General features: G+C 41.3%; 2 protein-coding genes across 7 annotated transcripts; one reads left to right on the top strand and one right to left on the bottom strand.

Moving 5' to 3' along the window:
- The first annotated feature begins 85 nt into the window (after positions 1-85).
- On the top strand, positions 86-5,507 carry LOC136536209 (casein kinase 1-like). 6 transcript variants are annotated; one of them, XM_066528589.1, is made up of 16 exons: positions 86-325; positions 552-648; positions 742-868; positions 965-1,005; positions 1,159-1,228; positions 1,319-1,467; positions 2,110-2,205; positions 2,367-2,437; positions 2,987-3,048; positions 3,245-3,308; positions 3,389-3,473; positions 3,556-3,682; positions 3,786-3,862; positions 3,973-4,045; positions 4,121-4,254; positions 4,794-5,507. In XM_066528589.1, the coding sequence occupies exons 3-16, from the start codon at positions 793-795 to the stop codon at positions 5,091-5,093; spliced, it is 1,425 nt and encodes a 474-aa protein (XP_066384686.1). In that variant the 5' UTR covers positions 86-325; positions 552-648; positions 742-792; the 3' UTR covers positions 5,094-5,507. The 6 variants fall into 6 exon arrangements, with proteins under 6 accessions (XP_066384686.1, XP_066384676.1, XP_066384695.1 ...); XM_066528579.1 differs by having other exon boundaries at positions 739-868; XM_066528598.1 differs by having other exon boundaries at positions 552-659; positions 745-868.
- Positions 5,508-8,861: 3,354 nt separating this feature from the next.
- Positions 8,862-12,518, bottom strand: LOC136536249 (vacuolar protein sorting-associated protein 2 homolog 3-like). The gene is made up of 11 exons (XM_066528610.1): positions 12,372-12,518; positions 12,018-12,062; positions 11,400-11,434; positions 11,061-11,111; positions 10,871-10,975; positions 10,716-10,787; positions 10,460-10,531; positions 10,215-10,295; positions 10,091-10,126; positions 9,959-10,014; positions 8,862-9,220 (listed from the first exon to the last, which is right to left on the bottom strand). The coding sequence occupies exons 1-11, from the start codon at positions 12,403-12,405 to the stop codon at positions 9,169-9,171; spliced, it is 639 nt and encodes a 212-aa protein (XP_066384707.1). The 5' UTR covers positions 12,406-12,518; the 3' UTR covers positions 8,862-9,168.
- Between the last annotated feature and the right edge of the window lie 8,762 nt (positions 12,519-21,280).

The raw sequence follows: 21,280 nt of genomic DNA, 5'->3' as shown, positions 1-21,280 counted from the left end.
TTTAAAGATGATAAATATATAAGAGGCATCGTAAGGATGACCATCGAGCGAGGAGCTATCTCAATAATGATAAAAATGTAAAATGCCCGTTTTCCGGTGATCCAGAGCCGAAAAAGGACCGCCACCAACCGCTCGCTTTCCCGCACCTCCCCTCCCCACCTCTCGCTCCCCCCTCCCTCCAATTGCAGGATCGGCATCGATGCGATTCGACCGCGGCCTCCCATCCGGTGCGGAGGTCTGCAATTGGGGGAGGCTCCTCTCCGCCGCTGGAACCGCTGCGGCGTCGCGGCCTGTGCGAGTTTCCTGCCGGTTCCTCGTCCCTCGGGTACGCGATTCACGCCCTGGACGTTCTCTTCTTGTTGCCATCCACATTTGAGTGCGATCCTGGCCCCCGCTGAGCAATGTTGCTCTTTTGACGAAACTGGAGGGGCCGGAGCCCCTACAGGAGGAATTTATATTAAATAAAGAAAGCGTTACAGGGAATGTTGCTCTGCTTGTGCTAAGGTAGCTGATTCAGGTTTCATTTTCTCTGTGGTCTCTGTGGTTTTCAGGGAGAGAATTGCGTTCCTTGACATTACTGTTTGGTGGCAGACAGTAGTGCTGCTTCTCTGAGGAGGCATTGGTGCGATAGGCAGTTGAACTGAACTGGTAAATCAAAGGTCTCTGGCCTTCAAGGGAAATTGGGAAATTCAGGTTGAACGTGGTTACATCATTCTTCCTTTCATTGGTGTTTTTCAGCAGCAGAAATCCATTCGCAGGAGAGAGAGAGAGAAATCAAAGAGGAGAGTGATCATGGAGCATATGATTGGAGGGAAGTATAAGCTTGGGAGGAAGATTGGGAGTGGATCCTTCGGGGAGTTATATCTCGGTACATTCCATATATTTTATGCATATTATATGGTTGTGTTTCGTTAACCCCAGAAATAAATTTTTATTCTCTCTAGTGTGGCTTTTCTTGATCCAGGTGTTAATATACAGAATGGAGAGGAAGTGGGAATAAAATTGGTATGTGCAAATAAACCTGGCTGCAACGTATATACTGTTTGCATTTAATGTATTATAACGTTTCTCTTCTCTAGAATCTGGATATACCCTTTTAAACTTAGAGGTGAAGTGTTTGGTTCAAGGTCTCACCTTTTCTTTGGTTTGATCTGTCAGGAGCCTGTGAAAACAAAACATCCACAGCTGCACTATGAATCTAAAGTTTATATGCTACTGCAGGGTGGAAGTAAGTGGATTGTAATTTATATGTTTATTTACAGTAATCCGTGCCCACACCTTCTGGTTGCTTATTTAGTCACTCATTTTTGAAACATAGATGGTATCCCACACCTCAAGTGGTATGGTGTCGAGGGGGAGTACAATGTTATGGTGATCGATCTTCTTGGCCCAAGCTTGGAAGATTTGTTTAATTGCTGCAATAGGAAATTTTCTATGAAAACAGTGCTTATGCTTGCTGATCAACTGGTGAGTTCATCCATTCCATATTCAACCTGATGCTGGCCCGCAACAGTTTGGAAGCAAGTCAACTTTCTGGAATTTGATATCAGCTATTTGTTAGGAGTTACATGTTCAGAAGTTTTTTTTTTTTTTTGAGGTCAACTTCAGGGGGGGGGGGGGGGGGGGGGGGGGGGGGGGGATCAAAACGAATCCCCACCTGCATTTTCATTCCACAGATGCCGGAAGTCCGGTTGGTGGAAGGCGAAGCCTTGCCAAGTTACATCAAAGATCAGAGGTTTATGTAGGGGTGTTTAGATTACATAGATAGCGCTTGTCTCCAATTGTTTGCTAGGTTCTCCTCCTTCCTAAGTGCTAGAAGTTTCATGAGCATTCTACCATAAGTGTTGCCTTATTTTGTGGGTTTTAATTCCATAGTGTTAGATCATTGATGGTAGAAATCAAATGAGTTTCATGAACACCATGTGCTATTCTGAGTGTATCTCAGCCAAGCTTTGCAAGACTGTAACTATTTTAAGTTTGTTCCTTTTTTTTCTCAGTGGACGAGGGAGGGAGAGAGAGAGAGAGAGTTTATTATTGTCCTACTAGTTTTCTTTGAAGACTTTTTTTTTGCTTGGACTTACATTATTGAATATTGACTTTCATTTTTAGATAAACCGAGTGGAATACATGCATTCCAAGGGATTTATTCATCGTGACATCAAGCCAGACAACTTCCTTATGGGCTTAGGTCGGAAAGCTAATCAGGTTTGACTTAACCCCCCCAATGTCATCTGCTTTTGTTGTTTTCGGTATAAACTGAACATAGTAGTTACTTCTCTAGTATTAATAATATCTGGTAATAATCCCCAAGATTCTTACTCGTCAATGAACAATATGTAAAGACATATATCCTTTTTCTTCTGCAGGTCTATATCATTGATTATGGGCTTGCTAAGAAATACAAGGACCTTCAGACTCATAAACACATCCCATACAGGTGAAGCATATGAATGAAGTTTTCACTTAGAACTGAGCCTGGATTTTGTTGTGCCAAACAATTATTCCATTAAATTGCAAGTTCATAAGCAGAAACTGGGATGTGAGAATTCGCACAGCCTCTATACTGCACCTGTGTCACAATTTCCTACATTGTCTCGAGAGACACTGGCTAATGGTACACTGTTGGGCAATCCACTGAGTTCTGTTGATTTGATATAGTATCAGATCATGGTACAGAGAGGCAACCTGAGTGGATTGTTTGATCTTGCGTTATTTACACGTAAATTTCTGAAATAAAATGTGCCTGTCCAATTGCGTCATGACGTTGTGTGTTAGCATATATCTTCTTGATGATTCAAGTTTTGACACCAAGGTTAAAAGTATTCTAGTGTCAGATTACATGCAAATATGTACTGCCTTTTCTGCGACATTTGCAGATTGGGGTGCTAGGCTCGAATTTAATCGATAGATTAGACATAAAGTGAAACCTTTTCATTTTTCTGACTAGTTTTTTAGGGTAAATGATTAATTATTTTTTTCTGCACAGGGAGAACAAAAATCTGACTGGAACAGCACGTTATGCTAGTGTGAATACTCATCTTGGAATAGGTGAGCACAATGAGCAAATCAAATATGTTAACATGTGTCTCCAATTGTAATAAAATCATACACATTTTGATTCTTGGATGCTTGCTCATGAAATGAACCTAACCTGACAAAGGAACGGCTACTTGATCTAAAGCTTTTAAAAGGAGGGGGAAAACAGTGTAGTTGTTTTTCATGTACCTGTATTTATTTCATCCAGAACAAAGCAGGAGAGATGACCTGGAGTCTGTTGGCTATCTTCTGCTATATTTTTTGAGAGGAAGGTTTGTCCAGAATCAGTCTATTTTACTATATTCCCTATTTTATCAATATTATACTTGACATGCTTTTTCGTTATGCTTAGCCTCCCATGGCAGGGTCTTAAAGCTGGCACTAAGAAACAAAAGTATGACAAAATTAGTGAAAAGAAAATGCTTACCTCAGCAGAGGTACTGACTGCCAACATGAACTTTGTAATCCTGTCATGGTAGTTCTTGCAGGCACTGTTTGAACTAATATCATTTCAACCAGGTTCTGTGCAAATTTTACCCATCGGAGTTCATCTCGTATTTCCACTATTGTCGCTCCCTGCGATTTGAAGACAGGCCAGATTACTCTTTTCTGAAGAAACTATTCCGTGATGTATTTATCCGGGAAGGTACACACCTCCTTTCTTCTCAGTGGCTAATTTGACCATTGTTCTTGCCCATTCTATGATCTGGTGTTAGGAAACTTGGTCTGATTATAGATTAACACTGTAGGATACCAATTCGATTATGTATTTGACTGGACTGCGCTGAATTACCCTCAAATGGGTTCCAACAACAAGCTTGTTCAAGTATGTCTCTTTAATCTTATATCTATGTCTTGTTTGGTCTACATTCTTGGTGAACTACTCTTGTCTTTTCATTTCACAAAAAAGAAAATGCCATTATGTTTTTCATCCAGCAACCAAGTGCAAGAATGGCTGGAGTTGGACCATCAGTTGAGAGAACAGACAAAGCTTCCAGTATGTCTCCTGGTAGTTAATTACATTTGGACCATTGCTGTATGAAAAAAAAATGATCACTTTAGCTAATTAGTTTCTTTTTGCCAGTGGGACAAGAGATCCGGGATAGATTCACTGGTGCTGTTGAGGCATTCGCCAGAAGAAACCCAGGCTCTGGTCGCCATGGAGATCATTCCAGGCACAAAAGCCTTGCAGATTCCTTTGGAACATCCAACGAAGCAGTAAGTATCCGATTTAGCTCTTCTAAAAAAAAAGTATCCCGTTTTTTTTTTTGAATCTAAAAAGTATCCCGTTTAGCTGTGGTAGCTAGTAAACATGAATGGAGATATACACTTTTTAAGCGAAAATATGTACCAAGTGTCAAATCCAGTATTGAAAAAATGAGTCTAGTAAATGGAAAAGAAAAGGATTTTCCTCTTTTCCATGTTCGTAGTATTTTGCTGAAAATCTTTCTGCTAACTCTCAGTTCTTAGGAAGTGTATGATAATCTGTTCACAGAAACTTGGCACAATGTTGTATACTGTATTGGTTCTACAAATGAGCCCACTACTGCTCATTCTCATCTCATTTTATTATCACATACACCTGAGGATACTAATCAGCTGAGAACGCTCCGCATAGATGGACACTACCTTTTTGTTGTTTGCAAAACATAAAAAAAATAGAGCTGGTATATATGTTTCTCATTGTAACGCACCAAATTTTTTGATGGAAACAGAATAACAGAATACTACTAATTAAACTATCTGGCATGCACCAGGTTGCCGACTCAGAGAAAACGCGCATCTTGTCCCGGGGAGGAGCTTCGTCCAGCCGGCCGACCTCTTCGGGGGACTGCAGTGACCAGAACCGCCGGTGGGTCTCTGGCAGCAGTGGCGGCAGTGGGCGCCCGTCCACCGCGCAGAGGCTCCACCACTCGGGAGGCGCCGAGAACAGCAGGTCGTCCCCGCGCTCCCCCGTGGCCCGGAACGCGGCCGGGAGAGGAGGCTCTGGCTCGCGGGACAACACGACGTTCCGGAGCCTCGAGCGCCTCTCCATCACCACCAGCAGGAGGAAGTGAGCTGCCGAGGACCACGCCGACGAATTCTGAGAGTGGAAGGCGGTTGCTAGGCCGAGAACTTTTGCGGGATCGTTGCGCTCTGCAGCTGAAGCAAATCGGCAAATGGATGGATGGATGGATGGATGGATGGGATTGCAGCACAATGACCTCGAGTATGACCTCGTTACAAGGCTGCCATGAAAATGCTTTCTCTAGACCCCAACGTATAACGCTCTCCAAACCCCAAGAGGAAAGACTACTCCGAAGTACAATGCAATCCTGTTTCACGGCAAGCTTTCACTGTTGTTCACTTCTGATTCTGCCGTTCCGGTACTAGTTTCTAAAGTGTAATTGCAGAATCCCTCCATTTGACCATAAATTTTAAAAAACGTATATAAGCATCTGAGTTAATTTGATTTATGGGGCATTTGGCTCGAAGAATGGAGTGATCTGTCACTCTCACAACATATTCTTGCTGGGTTTGAAGGGTTATTTGAATTGGGTATCATTACAATTTTTAAAGTTTAGAGGACTACATTACTATCGGGTTCATAGACCCGGGGTCCTTAATGGATCCGCTTTTCAGCAAAAGCTCGATCCAACAGACGACATTACAAACGACGCGTAACTCCTGGGCCAGCCTAGATACCTAACGACAGGCTGGAAGAGCAATCCAGTCTCCTACCGGAAGGCCTGGTCAAGGAGGGGACGATGTTCGCTTTCAACTCCGACCCGCTTCTCTGACCGAAAGGCTTGGCTAGGGAGGGGCAACGCTGGCTTCCGACTCCTACCCGCTTCTCCGACCGGAAGGCCTGGCCAGGGAGGGGCAACGCTCGCTTCTGACTCCGACCCGCTTCTCCGACCGGAAGGCCTAGCTAGGAGGGGCGATGCTCGCTTCCGACTCCGACCCACTTATCCGACCCGAAGGCCTGGCCAAGGAGGGGACGACGCTCGCTTTCGACTCCGACAAGCTTCTCCGACCGAGAATACACCGAACCTCTGCTTACGGCTCTTCTCCGACCGGCGCGGTCGGAGCCAACTGGGAACGACCGGGCGAGGACGCCCGCTCGGTGAGGACCCAAGAAATCAGGCGGAGTAGATAAAGGTATGGCGCTCAAGTCAACCGCAATACCGAGGACCATACCCTACACACATGCAGGACAGTACCACCAGCCCATGTCAGAAAGGGTGCTTTACAACCTTTCTGACATGTCAGAACACGAACAGTGTTGTGGGCGCCGACATTTATCCTACAGTATGGTAGACGTCGACATTTGCTATACCAGAAGAACACGATGGAGCCTGCCACATGCATCTAACCATCAACAGTATTATGGACGTCGACAAACCGTCTTGTACCCGACGACGTGGGCAACAAAACTAGGTAGCACACACACTCTCTCTTGTAAAGCCATCCCCTTAACCTATAAAAGGGGATGCACTCCCTCCTAGAAGGAGGACGGATGACAGACAGATCATTTTCTGACTTTCTCTGCTAGCTTTAGACATTCTGAGCACTCGAACAGCTTCATGGCTCTAGAACTCTAAAGCTACACAGAGCATACGTTCGAACACTTAGTGCACGTTGGAGCTCCCGTCACTCTTGGCCCTTCAGTCCATAGTCCGACCGGACCTCTGACGCTCCCATCTTACCCCCACTCGTTTGTAACCCCACAGTAAACTTCGAGCACCTGGGCTCAAGAATAAAGTCATCGATCGACTCAAACTGGACGTAGGGCACGTTGCCTGAACCGGTATAAACCCTGTGTCATTGAGTGCTAGGCCACATCCGATCACAACGTACGACAAAACGACAAATATTTACTTGTTGGTCACTTTTTACACCGACAATTACTATTCGCCTATTCCGAATCTTATCATTACAATTCTTTGATTCTTTGAAATACGCAAGTGTATGCTTGGAAGGACTTATGCCAACCTGCAGGTGTATCCGACCACCAAGTATTTGTGTATGGTCGATTTTGCCCTCACTTTCACCCCCATGGTCTTCTTCCTCCTCCCCAGCGACACACCGCCCTCCTCCATGGCCGCAGCCCTCTATGTGCTCCCTAACCCCGACCACCCTCCATGCCCTCCTCGGCGACACACTGCCCTCCATGGCGGCCACCCTCTACATGCTCCCCCGCTTACTGGCCTTGCTACCCGTCAAATCTGGCTGCGCCACTCGCCGACCCCTGTGTCGGCGCTGCTGCTCACGAAGATAGAGCTCGAGACGGGTAGGTGTGTGCGGTCATCGCCGGAGCTAGTGATCCGACTCGCGCTCGTGCTTGCCATGGTATCCAGCGGCGACACGCATGCGGGAGCACGGCAGGAGGCCAGAGGTGGCGCACGCTTTCGCCGAGCTGACTATGAGCAGCGGCTTGCCCAGCGCATGGGGGTTGTGCCGACCACCGGTAGTGCATGCACGCAGCAGCAGCAACAAGGCAGGGCCAACGGCGGCACAGGCAGTCGTGGAGAAGAGGGGAAGGAGATGACTAGTGGGGTCCACATGTCAGTGACGGAGAGAAATGTGGAGGGGCAATTTTGTCCATATGAAAATACAATGACACCATGTACGCCTGCAGTGGGCCTAAGACCTTCCCAAGCGTACACCATGGCATATTTTAAAGAAACAAAGAATTGTAATGGTAAAATTAAGAATATATGAATAATAATTGTAGTTCTTAAACTTTGAAAATTATATCGGTACCAATCCACGTAACCCTTTGAAGAATGGAATCCTTCCTCCAAAAAAGAATGCAATTCTCGTTTTTTAAGTCAAATAATTTCAGGTTTAACCAAATCCATACATAAAGCGCTAGCATTTATAACTATCATTAGACTAATCGTAGAATATATTTTTTAGTAAAACACAAAGGTTATTTTTTATAGATTTAGTCAAATTTATGAAAAATTGACTCGATTCAAATCTAGAATTGCATTCTTTTCTAGATGAAAAAGAGTATGTTGATTAACAATGAGGAATAGTTCCATGACCAAAACTGGGTAAAGAGGAAATTAACACCCGATCAACTCTTGCGTTTGTTCAATTTTGACCCCCAACTGCATATGCTGAATGGAAGAGAGAGAGAGAGAGAGAGAGAGAGAGAGAGAGAGAGAGAGAGAGGAAATGCTAAGAAAATTTCACTAACATCAAAATTCGCGGAAGTCTTCGAGCTGAATGTGTCGTATTCACTCAATCACTTTAGGTATGCTGAATGAAAAGATTAATTGGGCCAAAGAGGAAATGACAAGAAAAGATTCTTAGCATTTAAAAGAGCAAATGCTATCGTATTCACTGGTGCTGTCGTATTCATAGATCATCTTTTCCTTTTCGATTCTTATTTCTTATCATTTCTTGGAGTCTCAACTGCATATGCTGAATGGAAAAGATTAATTGGGCCAAAAATGGACTGGTTCCTTTTCTTTTTCCATTCTAGATGAACAACCAATTAATCTTTCATGAGACTCACAGCAAATGGCATAGCACGAAATTGCACTAACAGTGTCTCTACGATGCTGTATGCAGTATTCATCTGGCATGGAAGATAGCAAACATAATTGGGTTTTGGTCGGCCCCTCAGTATGATGGACACTGGCTCCCATGTCCATACGGCCATACCCAAAACATATGGCGATGTCCCAATGTTCTCTCGAAATGCCCAGCAAGGCTGAAAGCAAGCCATTCAAGGACAGCCTGGGTTAATGGAGACGCATTGTTTACGTTAACATTAACACTTAAAAATATTGGCGTGCAGCCATCGTTACTGTGAGTTCCCACAATGCTCAAAAACAAAACGCTGTCATGTAACGAACGACCAAAAACAAAAGGCTGTCAGGTAAAATAATCGAACTTTTTTACAAGACTATGGAATCCCTTGCTCTGAATCATGTCACTAATACGGCAGCACAGCCCCCATCTTATGCGAGATAGTCTGTCGGGCTGCAGCAACATCGATTCGCCGAAAAAATTGGGGTTTCCATCATCTTCCATTTGATATATACAAATCACAGTGACTTTGTGTGTCTAATGAATATTTGGAATCTAGATACACGGCAGGCTTGCTATGTGCATAGAGAGGACTGCAAACAGATCTTATGGATTTTTGAGAGCAGCCAGTCTCTTCTCTAGTTCCTCCAACTCCGAACTGCAGATGAGAAGCAAAACATTTTTTTATTTTAACCCAAAGGGACCACAATGTTCAGTAACATGGCAAAGGTGTGGTCTTTGCTACCAGCAATTCATGTTGTACGCAGTGAAGTAAATAGTGCACTTGCTGGCACTAGACGGCATGAGGAATCGTTGGTATACAGCTTGTATGCTTAGTCTAGTCTTATTATTAGTTAGAAGTACAAAGAATCATAAAATATAGAAAAACAATGGTAAGGTAATCAGATGCATAAAAAACGGCATAGAAATGTTTGCGCAGTCATTTTTGTGCGTGAAAGTTGCCTAGATGTCTCAGCATGTCACCAATAATGCTCAAAAGTCAATACAAGTAAAGAATGTGAAATCCTACATCAGACCTGTGCTTGCTATTTCCAAGAAATGCAGACAATAGCCATGTTTCTTCCAAACCATTAGAAACTGTCTGAGATGAAAGCTAAGCAATCAAAGCAATAGTCATGTGACTAATTAATCTAAATTTCGGCATCCAACGGTTTTGCCCAACCCACTGTTGAACACCCCTAAATACAGGGGATAGAGCCTTAGAAATATCTTAATTATTTCAGTGAACGCAAAAATAAGTCAGAGAGCTAAATTTTTATCCTGGCCTTTGGTAGTGATTTCAGGTGGAAAAAATAATACAGTAACCATATGAAGAGGGGAGGGAAGTTGAAAAACAATAAACAATGTAGAGTTGTGGGTGAAGGATAGAGCAAACCTTTCATCAACCTGAACCTTCTTTCCAGCAATTTTTCCTTTGGGAGCCGAGGACAACTACGAGGGGAAAGATAGAAAAGGTTTATATTAAAGGAATAAAATATGGCATACAAGAATCAGCATCTTCAACTACCTGTGAGGCAATGTCTACACCAATCTCATCCAGAACCTAAAAGGCAATGGCAAGAAACAGAATGAATAATCAAAAGCAAAGTACAGGGCTCATTGAAGAACAATGGAAAAAAACAGCGAATAACCTGGTTAGCAAGTTCTTCAGTTTCTTCCTCGGCCTGGTCATCGTCTAAGACATCGTCAATTGAATCAGACATCATCTCATTCTGCACGATGCATAAGATTAATCAGTGTGTACCCTCACATGCATCATTTAATATTAATGCGCAAGCACACATCACATTCATAAGAACTTCCCTAGAATAACAAAAGGTAAAACGTGTATAATTGCCAGAAATCATTCTGCTAAGCTTTGGAGAAGTTTGCATACCGTCATATCCATTTGTGCTGACTGCTTTTGGAATTCTTTCATTATTTTCATCTGCTTGGTAGGTTCCATTTGCTGCAAAATAGATAAGTACACATTCAGTAAAACATATGTATTTCATTCTTAAAAAAGTGTATTCGGCGTAATAGAAGTTACAAGTAAAATACACCCTGTTAGTTCCTGTATAAAATCCATACATGATTTTTCAAAAAACATATATATGAAATGATGCATGCGCAAAAGTTCAGTAGAATATTACCTTATTCAAAGCTCCCATTGCTTTGCTTGCACTTTGTAAACCAGTAGCCACTGAAGTGTTGGCATGCATTGCCTAAGGACACGATTTACCACAAAATAAAAAAACTAACCTGACAATCCACGTGGAATAAAGCAAAAGAAGGAACAACATTTCACCTGAGAATGTGTCGCAATCCCCCGAATCTGAGCTCGGCTACCTTGCAAATTAGAAATCTGCTGCCTTAACCTGATCAACTGACGGGCTAGAATTTTTGTTGCTGCCTGCAGAAGCAAAGGAAAACCATACTCTATGATCTAAATAAAAAAAATAAGGAGCTGAAACCGAATATAATATAAGAGTAGAAACCTCATTGCCAGTTTTTGCTGTCCTTTTAATTTCAGCAACGAGTTTCTTCTCCTGTAGTTGAAAAAAAAAAGTTTGAAAACCTGTTATTATTGCTCAATTCAACTGCATCAACAACAAAATTGAATAGTGGAACCACATAATGGAACGGCGGTGACTATAAAATTATCACATATTTATAGATCCGATACGATGCAGACATAATTTAAGCAACAGAACATACAGAGCTTCCTAAGCATCAGTTGAATATGAAGTATGATCATACAAGGAAAATTCTAAATCGCCAATATATATAAGGATATTTTGTTTATGAACCACACTAATGTGACTGAATTATCATACCTCTTGCTGTAGTGACGCAATGTCCCTCTCGATCCCTGCAGATGAGACATCCCAGGCATTAAATAAACATACAGTCATTATTTTGTGAGCTATGTGTTTTTTTTTCTTTCCCATCCTGTGGGTTGCTCGCGGAAGAGTTGGCCCTTGCCAATTCTGTATATATAGACCTCCTCTCTTCAGAGCCCCTGCCATTACGTTCAAAAAGAAGATGGTACATGTAACCACAGACTAAGCCTAGATACAGGCTGATATATTCCTTCATGTTTCATGATTCAAGCTGACTCTCGACTCCTCACAGGTACGGTTTCAAATAAATAAACTCAATGAAAAAAAGATTAAGGGATTGGACATTTTCGGTATATACATGTATAACGTTAATAAAATTAGAACACCTAATATCTAGTTTTCTCAAAATAAGAGCCCTGAAAGTTTCATTACGACATTACTGTTGATGTGAACAATTGTAGCAGCAGGAACAGGCGTTTCTGCCCAGCTCACATAATTGTGTTAGATGCAAAGTGAACTCATTACATGTAACACTGAATGCTGTAAGTAAGCAAGGCAGAAACAATTCTCATTATCTGTGATAAGCGCGCCACCAGAGATGGGACCAATTACCTCGCGTAGCATTCGTTAGGTCCCGCTTGCTGCTCCGCATCACCTCTGCATAATAACCAGAGCCAAAATTAGAATCCGGAAGTCCAGAACTGGACGACCGCGTTAGCCAGGGTGCGCAGAGCCCCAAGCTCCTCGCCTACTCCCCCCCCCCCCCCCCCCCCCCCCCCCCCCCCCCCCCCCCCCCCCACCCCCCGAGCAAACGGATTTATTCAGATTCAACCAATCAAGGCACACAGCGGCGACCTGTGACCAACCGAAGTCAAGCACGATCGCGGCGGGCATCGCGCAACTAAAGCCGAATTCGATCGAATTCCTGTCGAGAAGCGGGGGAGGAGAAGAGGGGATGGATTATACCTCGCGGAGTTGGTTTCTTCGCGAAGGGATTCATCGCTGACTCGACTCGGCGTGTTCGTTTCGTCGTCGCCGAGACTCGAGAGGAACACGCACAGACGAGAATGTCGCGTACGCGCGTGGTGTGGCCGTGTGGGTATGTTTTTACTTCTTGCCGGATCGTTTCTTTTGGCTTATAAATCGGGTGACGTTGATTCGCTGTAAAAGAAAAATAATATATCATAAATAATTATGGCTCATACGATCAAGCGAATATGATAAAACTTTGTTGTTTTCTTCTCACTGGAAACTGCTACCAAAAAGTGAGCATTAACCAAAGGTGTGTTTAGCAGCGGGAGATGTTTTAGGACTTGTTTTGCAGAGCTCTCGGAGCTGATTTTTTACTAAATTCAGCAGGAGTTTTGCCAAATAATTTTTCAGAGATAAGCGATTATCTGTTAACTCTGCCAAATGATTCTCTGAAATAAATTAAGAGGCTACGAGTTGAAAAAAATAGCTTCTTCTAAATCTGTGAAATAATTCTATTATAATTTTAAGAGTTTATGCTACAGAATTAAAGAGAATCGCTTTATGTCACATAATCACTTCCCTCAGAGAATCAGCTTCTATAGAGAATCAGAATTAGATAGACCCAACAGACCCTTAGATTCTCAATAGAATAACTAAAATTATTGTCAAGCGTCACAAAGATAAAATCAGGTGAATTATTTTGAACCGATTCTCATTAGTATAGAGAACACCTAAAATCAGGTTCCGCATGATTCTAGTTTTAGTTTCAAGAATCCAATGAGCTAGACAAACGATTATACGAAGTGATTATGATTCAACAGATAAACGTTTCTAGAAAGAATGAGGAACTAAAACGTTTGGAGAATCTGGATTCCTACAAAACGCGCTATAAATGGATGGAACCTAAAATTACCGTTTTAAAGGAGTTTTCGTGTAGTATAATTTTCGTTGCACCTTTGACTCTACTTTTGGCTTTCAACTTTTCCAAATGGATGAAAATATAGAGATGTTTTATGGGATCCTAAAAAAAAGATGTTTTATGGATATTTCAAAGGAGCTAAAGAAATGGTATGTTTCATAATTGTTTCCATTAAACAGCTTACATTATTTTCATAACATATATTTAACATTACTTTTTCACAGCTCACAGCTCGCATTAGTTTTTTTATAGCTCACGATTGAACCAAACGGACTCTTCGAGCAACTTCAGTCCATTAATAATTATGGGTTGCTATATGAAATGATCAAGATGTCACTTAGATCATTTTCAGTGGAGATTTTATTGGAGTTTGATAGGTATTAAATAAGCTGACATGACATAATATAAATAAAGAGAGAGATGATGAAATAGGATGGAATGAGTTCCATGAAGAGAAACTTGTCAAAATGTTTCCAACACATGAAAGCCTTAGAAACTGGGACATTAAACGCCCACTGACGCTGACCTTAAAGAGGAGTATAGATGTTCCTGAAAATATAAAACTTTAGATAACAAGGCCCAAATTTCTAGTCAGGCTCGGAATTTTCAGACCTCCTAAGATCAGAAATCCTGGTCTAAGTAATTTGAAATCACAATCGACAAAGATTGTACCTATTTAATCGATTCGTACTTGTTATCGAGAGTTGTTGAACATGTAGTGAGTTAATTCCTCCCAAAATCTACAACAAAAAACACAAGAACAAGTGGATCGGGGCAAATCGCTAAAAATGAATCATGAACAACAAGAACACATGGACAAGTAGAAAAGACACCCGATTTATTTAACGAAGTTCAGATTTTCTCTACGTTTCCATTGAGGAGCTCCCAATGAAGTTGGGCCTCTTTCAGCCACTTTCCTCACTTTATTATTTTAATCTCTTCCCTCGCGGGGGTGAGATTGGGGTATTCACAAACTTCTCGCGGCTCACCACAAGCATGGAAGCTCACCATGCAACTCCTTTGTCATCTAGGAGGCTTCATCTCCAAGAGTAACAGACACTTCACCAAGTGCTTGACGAAGTCCACAATTGTTTAAGAGTGGTATTGTTCTCTCTTACTCTCAATCACCCAATCTCTCACCCAACTCTCTAGATTTCACAAGAATTAATCAATTATTAATCATTTCTCACAAAGAGAGATGGGAGAGTTTCTTTGGCCTATAGAGATGTTTTTCATCATTGAGGAGCTCTATGGAGAGAAGGCGAGAGGGGGTATAAATAACCAACCCCTAAAAGCTAGCTGTTATGTCACTTTTCTGTCTAGGATCGGAAACTCCGATCAGGATCAGAAATTCCGAGGCCCGAAAAGCTAATATTCCCTTAGAATTTTTTACCTCGGCCGGAAAATTCTGGCCAAGCCTGGATTTTCAAGCACATGCCAGCTAAAACAGACATGACTTCTTACTCTAAACTCTGATTTTAACGATCTTGACTCTACGAAAAGCTTATTAGAGGGTTATCGATCACAACTAAAAACAAGCTTCAAGACTCACCATGTGAAAGTGGTATGAAAAGTTTTCTCTCAAGTTGGCACTTGGGTTAGGTTAATTTGAGCACCATGACTTGTCAATAGACTCAATCTTGCATCCCCCTTGATAGGTAACATGTTTAATTCTGTATCTAAGCTACTATGACCACTTGAATCGGGATACTGTACCACAATATACACACACCTAAGAATGCAAATGGTACAAATATTTCTCTCGGATATCAAAAAAATTCAAATAGATACAAATTTAAATATTTATATTTATACTCGATAACAAATACTTAAAAATTCTCTATCAGATAAGATGGCTTATAAGCTTCGAATATCTAATGTTAAATATTTTAACTTGGTTATATCCAAATAAAAATCTGTACAACATCCACGTAAAAACACTTTAGTTTATTTTTTTATAAACAACATTTTAGTTTAATTAATGATTAATAATTTAAATTAAATATATTTATATTGATTAAATCTCTATTTTAATTCTCGTTCTCAATAAAGTAGTATGGTATGTGTGATAGAACCGCTCAATTTATACAAGATCAAGTATGGTTGTCTTCGTTAAACACGTTGACACGCGCATACTTTCACCTATATAAACCCGATAGTCCACCGAGTGTCACGAAGGACCTCGGTAAATCAACATCATAACCAAGATCGTATGATTAAGCAAATACACATCACATACATAGAGTTGCAGCGGAAATAATATTATAAATGGGTTCACAAATAATAGTACAAGTTTAGGTTTCAAAACCGGTTAAGCGAAACAACATAGCTTTCAAATGATTACATTAATATAAGTTCCAAATACATTGCTAGCATAAGTGACATCCTTTGATAAAAAGCATATAGATGAAAAATAAATATAGAGTCACCGAGCCCACCGGTGGTTAGTCACTATCTTCAGCAGGCCGAGAACTTCACCTGCAACATGGTGGAATAAACCCAAAGTACTCGAATGTACTCAACTAGGCTTACTCGTCATAAACCAGAAATAAAGTGACTCCAAGGATCATACAAGGCTTTATAGGTGGAGCTAGCTTGACAATATTTTGCATAAAAGCCACTAGTTGAGCTATACATTTTATAATTCGGTAACCAAGTTAATTATAGCTATTCATCTCCAGATTAGCAACTAACATGTGCCAAACATATGCAATATCATTTAGTAGAATGCAATAGTAACCATAGCCGGTGTAACATTTTCATATTCATCATAACCATCAAATTCTATCAATTAATGCTACGTTGCTGCTGCTTAGTCAAGTTCTCACTATCAGAGAGAGACGGCGACTCGAATTGATTCTAACCAGCTAGGGAGTTATTTCTAACACAAACCCAGACATACCTACGCCAAGGTAGTCTTAGGTCACCTTTGGTACAACTCAGGTATAGTCGCGGGTCCGATCAGCGCCGCACCCTCAGCGATACTACCAGTCTGCTAGAAAGTTCAGGCCCGGTCTGCCCTTGGACTCACGCCACTGGCTCCCTACACATCCTTACTGCCTCCAGTGTGCATATTTTCACTTACCGGGTCCCAGCCTGAGTTGAGCTATTTGGCTTTGTGGTCGGAATGACTTATCTAGGCAACTAAGTATTAGGCATGCGTTCAACATGACATAAGGGCGTACAGCGAATCGGTCCTTAACCGACACAGACAGGGATAAATAGGCACCATAACCTCCATGCCTTGTTGCTTCTCTATCACAATCCCACCTAGTCTCCTTTTATTTATCAACACATGGTTATTTCCACGATAGCAAATATAGCCAACCGTGTTTTGGTATCCACCTATATCTCGCAGGTGACAGAAAATCACCCGACTTCTACCGGTCTAAACATTGCTAAGCATACATTCGATCTTTGACCTACATAGGGTTCAAGGTATATTTTTAGACAAGGTAGTTCTATGCATCAAGTGGTTCCAATCAACTCTTATAACCCAATGCATCAAATATAAATGACTCAAGTGATATTTGTAAAAAACATAGGAGGCTTAGAATGCTTCGGGGCTTGTATATGATCCAACACTAGGTTAGTGTTTGTTAGATGACACTCGCTTGGCAAGCATCTCCTATCTCGGCACTTGCTTAGTCCTTCCGTCTTCTAGATGGATTCACCAAACTCCATCTTCGGGTTTGGCTCCAACATCACGTCCATCACGTGGTGCATCTACCATACCTAGATGAGATGCAACAATATAAATGCATGAATACGAAGAATGGCAATATGAGATGTCTCACATAAAAGTATTCAAGATGAGCATAAGGTTACACCGAATATATATAAGCACTCCATGTTACTTAATTAAACATCTCACAACCTATCATGCTAGGATAGCAAGGAAGGTAGCACCAAGCATGACACAAGTTTCACAGGGTTTTAAGTATATTAACTTAACACTATCAAAGGCATGAGCCACACTTAGCAACACACAAAGCAAAGCAAGGTGAAGCAAACAATTTTAGGTACAAACATAGATTCTGAATAACAATGCCATAGTCACTTGTTTTAATCATACCTAGAGTTCTAGGCACGCAAAAAGTGTGATTCAAGACTTTCTGGAAAGTTAATGAAATTATCTAAAATTTATTATTAACACCAAAAGCTGATTCGACAAATAACAAGGTCAAAATATATCATGAAACAGAGCTTATACAACTAAGGACAGAAAACTGATAGTAACTTCAGAAATGCATAACTGGAGTTCTAGACATTCAACAAACATGATTCTTAACTTTATAGAAATATTATTAAGTTATCTATAACTTTCTCATTATAATTTTAAGATGATTCTATAGCTAATAAGGTCAAACAACACTAAGAAGGCATCTCTATCTAGATTTAGACATAAATCTGTCATTCCACTTTGAACAGCTATAACTGGAGTTCTAGACCACCAAAAGCAATGATCTTAGACATTTTAGAAATCTTAGGAAAAGCACTACAACTCTCCTATTATCACCAATACATGATTTCATGTTTAAATAAGTCAACCAAAGCAATCATTCAGATCTATTTAGAGCACATGCAAAAGTTGATAGCAAAATTATAAAATCTATACTCCTAAACCAGCAGGCCTAAAATCATAAAATTTGAGAACAAACAAGATAAGAAAATTATCTACAACTTTTGTATTCAGCATATCTATAGAAAACATCATTTGCATCATGAAAATATCACCACCACAGAAACTATACATGCAGCCATAACAACAAAAATACAACTATATGCATTTATCATTTATGTTGTTAACAACTAACATTTTGTTGCTATATATGTAGCTCCATGCAACTTCTAACCATAACCAAGTAATCACATTACCTAGCACCAATTATTAGAAGTATTACATGGCATAGACACAAGCATCTACTAACAAACTTTCATTAGCTTTTCTATATATAAAAACCTATATATTAATGATAGGTGATGTTGCAAACATCTCATTTGGAACTCAAATTTTTATGTGAGATAGATGATGATAAAACATGATTACTGTACAAATCTTACATGCTTAGGTTTTATAATTTAATAGCTATAAAAAGATAAATCTTAATTATTAATAAACATGTAAGAACAAGATAAATCTAAAGATCATTATTTTCTATAAACATATAGCCATATTATACGTTATTATGGTAGCACAACATCATACAATGGTAGTGGAACCATATTTTCCATTTTTACACCTACATAAAAATTATAACTTATTTAAAATCATTTATCAAGCATTAATCAAGTTAAATCAATAACTCAATCATACTGCATCTAATGAAAATGAACTTTTTACCACAGCACACATATAGCATCAATAGCCTACCATAAAAATTTCATAGCAATTGGAGTACCACAACTTTAGATGAGAATAACAAGCAAAACAAGCTAAAATTGCCTATTTAACAAGATTAAATCAAAACACTATAAAAATAGTACACAAATAGCATGTTTAATATTTTTATTAGCTAGAGCATATCATCACAAGATTAACACAAATGAAATTACTATTTTTGGACTTCTATAACTCAAGATATGCATCCGACAACTTAAAAGGATTTCTAAAAGCACTTTATAAGAATAAATAAAAACATCAGAAATTTTCTACTAACACATATCATATTATAACTCTACTATGTATATCAACTTACAAGGATTCCAAAAAGTCCTCATTTGCTATTTTATGATTTTTCTACAATTTATTATGATTTTCCAAAGTTTCAGCCATAAAAGAAAAACAAACTTGTACCGAGGACCCTGAACTTCCATGAAAATAGATTCCAGCAAAATAGTCCTTCTAGTCACTATTCACATGAGTAATAGACTTTGCAGATAACCCCCTTGCACTTGTTCCAATTGTTGCGTGAGGTCCCTCACATGGGTCAGAACAGAGGAGGTAGAGGAGGATCGCCGGCTAGGCGATTTTCGGCCGGTGAGGTTGTCGCCGGTGTCAGGGAAATAGCGAGGGAGCATCAAGGGGTCCACACACATCCATGGGACAGCTCGGCTCGGCTTGAGGCGGCCCTAGGTGGTGCGGCCATGGCAGCAGCGGACCGACGACGGGTGAGGATGGGCTCGGGGTCGGCCGACCTTGGCCGGCAGGGGCCAGCAGCAGCGGGGAGCATCAGGGTGTGCTCGCAGACCTGTGGTGGGTGAAACCTCTAGTTTGGTCTTGGTGAATTGATGAAACCCTAAGTGCTAACCTAGTTTATCAAAGTGATTATGAGATAGGTAGCACTACTCCAAGTGATTAAGCATATGAAGATCATGACATGATGATGGTGATGGCTTGGTGATGATCAACTGCTTGGACTTGGAAAAGAAGAAAGAAAAACAAAAGGCTCAAGGCAAAGGTGAAATTTATAGGAACTTTTTGGTTTAGTGATCGAGACACTTAGAGAGTGTGATCACATTTAGGATCGATATCCATACTATTAAGAGGGGTGAAACTCATATCGAAATGTGGTTATCAAAGTGCCACTAGATGCTCTAACTCATTACATATGCATTTAGAATCTAGTGGAGTTCTAACACCCTTGAAAATGTTTGTGAAAATATGCTAACACACATACAGAAAGCTGATACACATTGTGTTTAGCACTTGGGGGCAAGGGTCCGACGGTGCCACTAGGGCCTTGTACAGAAAAGACAAGGTTTCATAGAGTGCACCAGACGCTAGTCACGTGGTGACCAGACGTTAGGGTCCTGCATCCGGTCCATAGCGTAGTGAAGGCTGCCCTTGGTCTCTTGACCAGACGTAGGTGACCGGACTCTGGCTAAACACTGTTCAACATTTGGTCGTGCTGATGTGGCGACGCACAGAGGAGACGGTGAGTGACTGGACGTTGGGCGAGTCTGGGCAGGTGGGACCGGACGTGTCCGGTCACGAGTGGAACTTTACTAGAAGTGACCAGACGCTAGGGTCCTATGTCTGGTTGAGATCAAACTGACGCGTTCGATCGTGACTAGTACCTTACTGTAAGTGACCAGACGCTGGGCACTGTGCGTCCGGTCCAACACTATAGTGCGTCCGGTCATAACTTAAATTTACTGATGACCGTTGAGATTGGGCGATCAACATTTGAAGCAGGGGCCACGTGGCGTGCATCGTGTGACTGGACGCTGGGGTTCTACGTCCAGTCGATCTGACCAGTGCGTCCGATTGCCTCGACTTTTTAGAGAACAGAGAGCCAACGGCTCTATTCGTGGGGGCTCTCTATTTAAGCCCCATGGCTGGCTCAAGCTCACTCTCTTGGCCATTTGCATTGACATAGCAACCTTATGAGCTTAGCCAAAGCCCTCCCACTCATCTCCATCATTGATTCATCATCTTTATGAGATCGGAAGAGAATCCAAGTGCATTGCTTGAGTGATTGCATCTAGAGGCACTTGATATTCATGTTTCGCCGCGGGATTCACTTGTTGCTCTTGGTGGTTACCACCGCCTAGATGGCTTGGAGCAGCGGAGGAGAATTGACATGAGTTGGTGATTGTTCGTGGCCATCTCCGATGATTGTGAGAGGACTTGTACCTTCCCCGACGGAGCACCGAAAGGTAACCCTAGTGGATTGCTCTTGTCATTGAGTTACCTCACTTGTGGATAGGTTCTTGCGGTGTCCAATTGTGTGAATGAGGTTCATGCAACACCTCTTAGCCACCAAATCACCAAGTGTTGGTCGACACAATAGGGACGTAGCGTGTTGGCAAGCACGTGAACGTCGAGAGAAAATTGGTTGTCTCTTGCCCTTAGATATTCTCCCAGTGATTGAGTTAGTATTCATCTTGTGATTGGTTCACTCCACTACACGGCGGTATAATCACCTCACTTACTCATTTATATTCCCACAAACTAGTTGTGACAAGCTCTTTAGTGTAGCTAGAATTGAGAGCTTGCTTTGTAACTTAAGTTATTCTAGTGGAGCTCTTTACAGTAGTG

This window comes from Miscanthus floridulus, chromosome 1, assembly GCF_019320115.1.
Source record: "Miscanthus floridulus cultivar M001 chromosome 1, ASM1932011v1, whole genome shotgun sequence".
NCBI classification, from domain to species: domain Eukaryota; kingdom Viridiplantae; phylum Streptophyta; class Magnoliopsida; order Poales; family Poaceae; genus Miscanthus; species Miscanthus floridulus.
The sequence above is the reverse complement of the archived record's forward strand: the minus strand, read 5'-3'. Positions and strand labels throughout refer to the sequence as shown.

Bases quoted from the DNA above. Each gene is read 5' to 3' on its own strand.
- LOC136536209 (XM_066528589.1), top strand. From the start codon at position 793: ATGGAGCATATGATTGGAGGGAAGTATAAGCTTGGGAGGAAGATTGGG. The intron at 869-964 runs GTACATTCCATA...TTCTTGATCCAG, and splicing joins CTTCGGGGAGTTATATCTCG to GTGTTAATATACAGAATGGA. The intron at 3,049-3,244 runs GTGAGCACAATG...TATTTCATCCAG, and splicing joins GAATACTCATCTTGGAATAG to AACAAAGCAGGAGAGATGAC.
- LOC136536249 (XM_066528610.1), bottom strand. From the start codon at position 12,405: ATGAATCCCTTCGCGAAGAAACCAACTCCGCGAG. The intron at 10,976-11,060 runs GTTTCTACTCTT...TTGCTTCTGCAG, and splicing joins CAGCAAAAACTGGCAATGAG to GCAGCAACAAAAATTCTAGC. The intron at 9,221-9,958 runs GTTTGCTCTATC...TCTCATCTGCAG, and splicing joins AAGGTTCAGGTTGATGAAAG to TTCGGAGTTGGAGGAACTAG.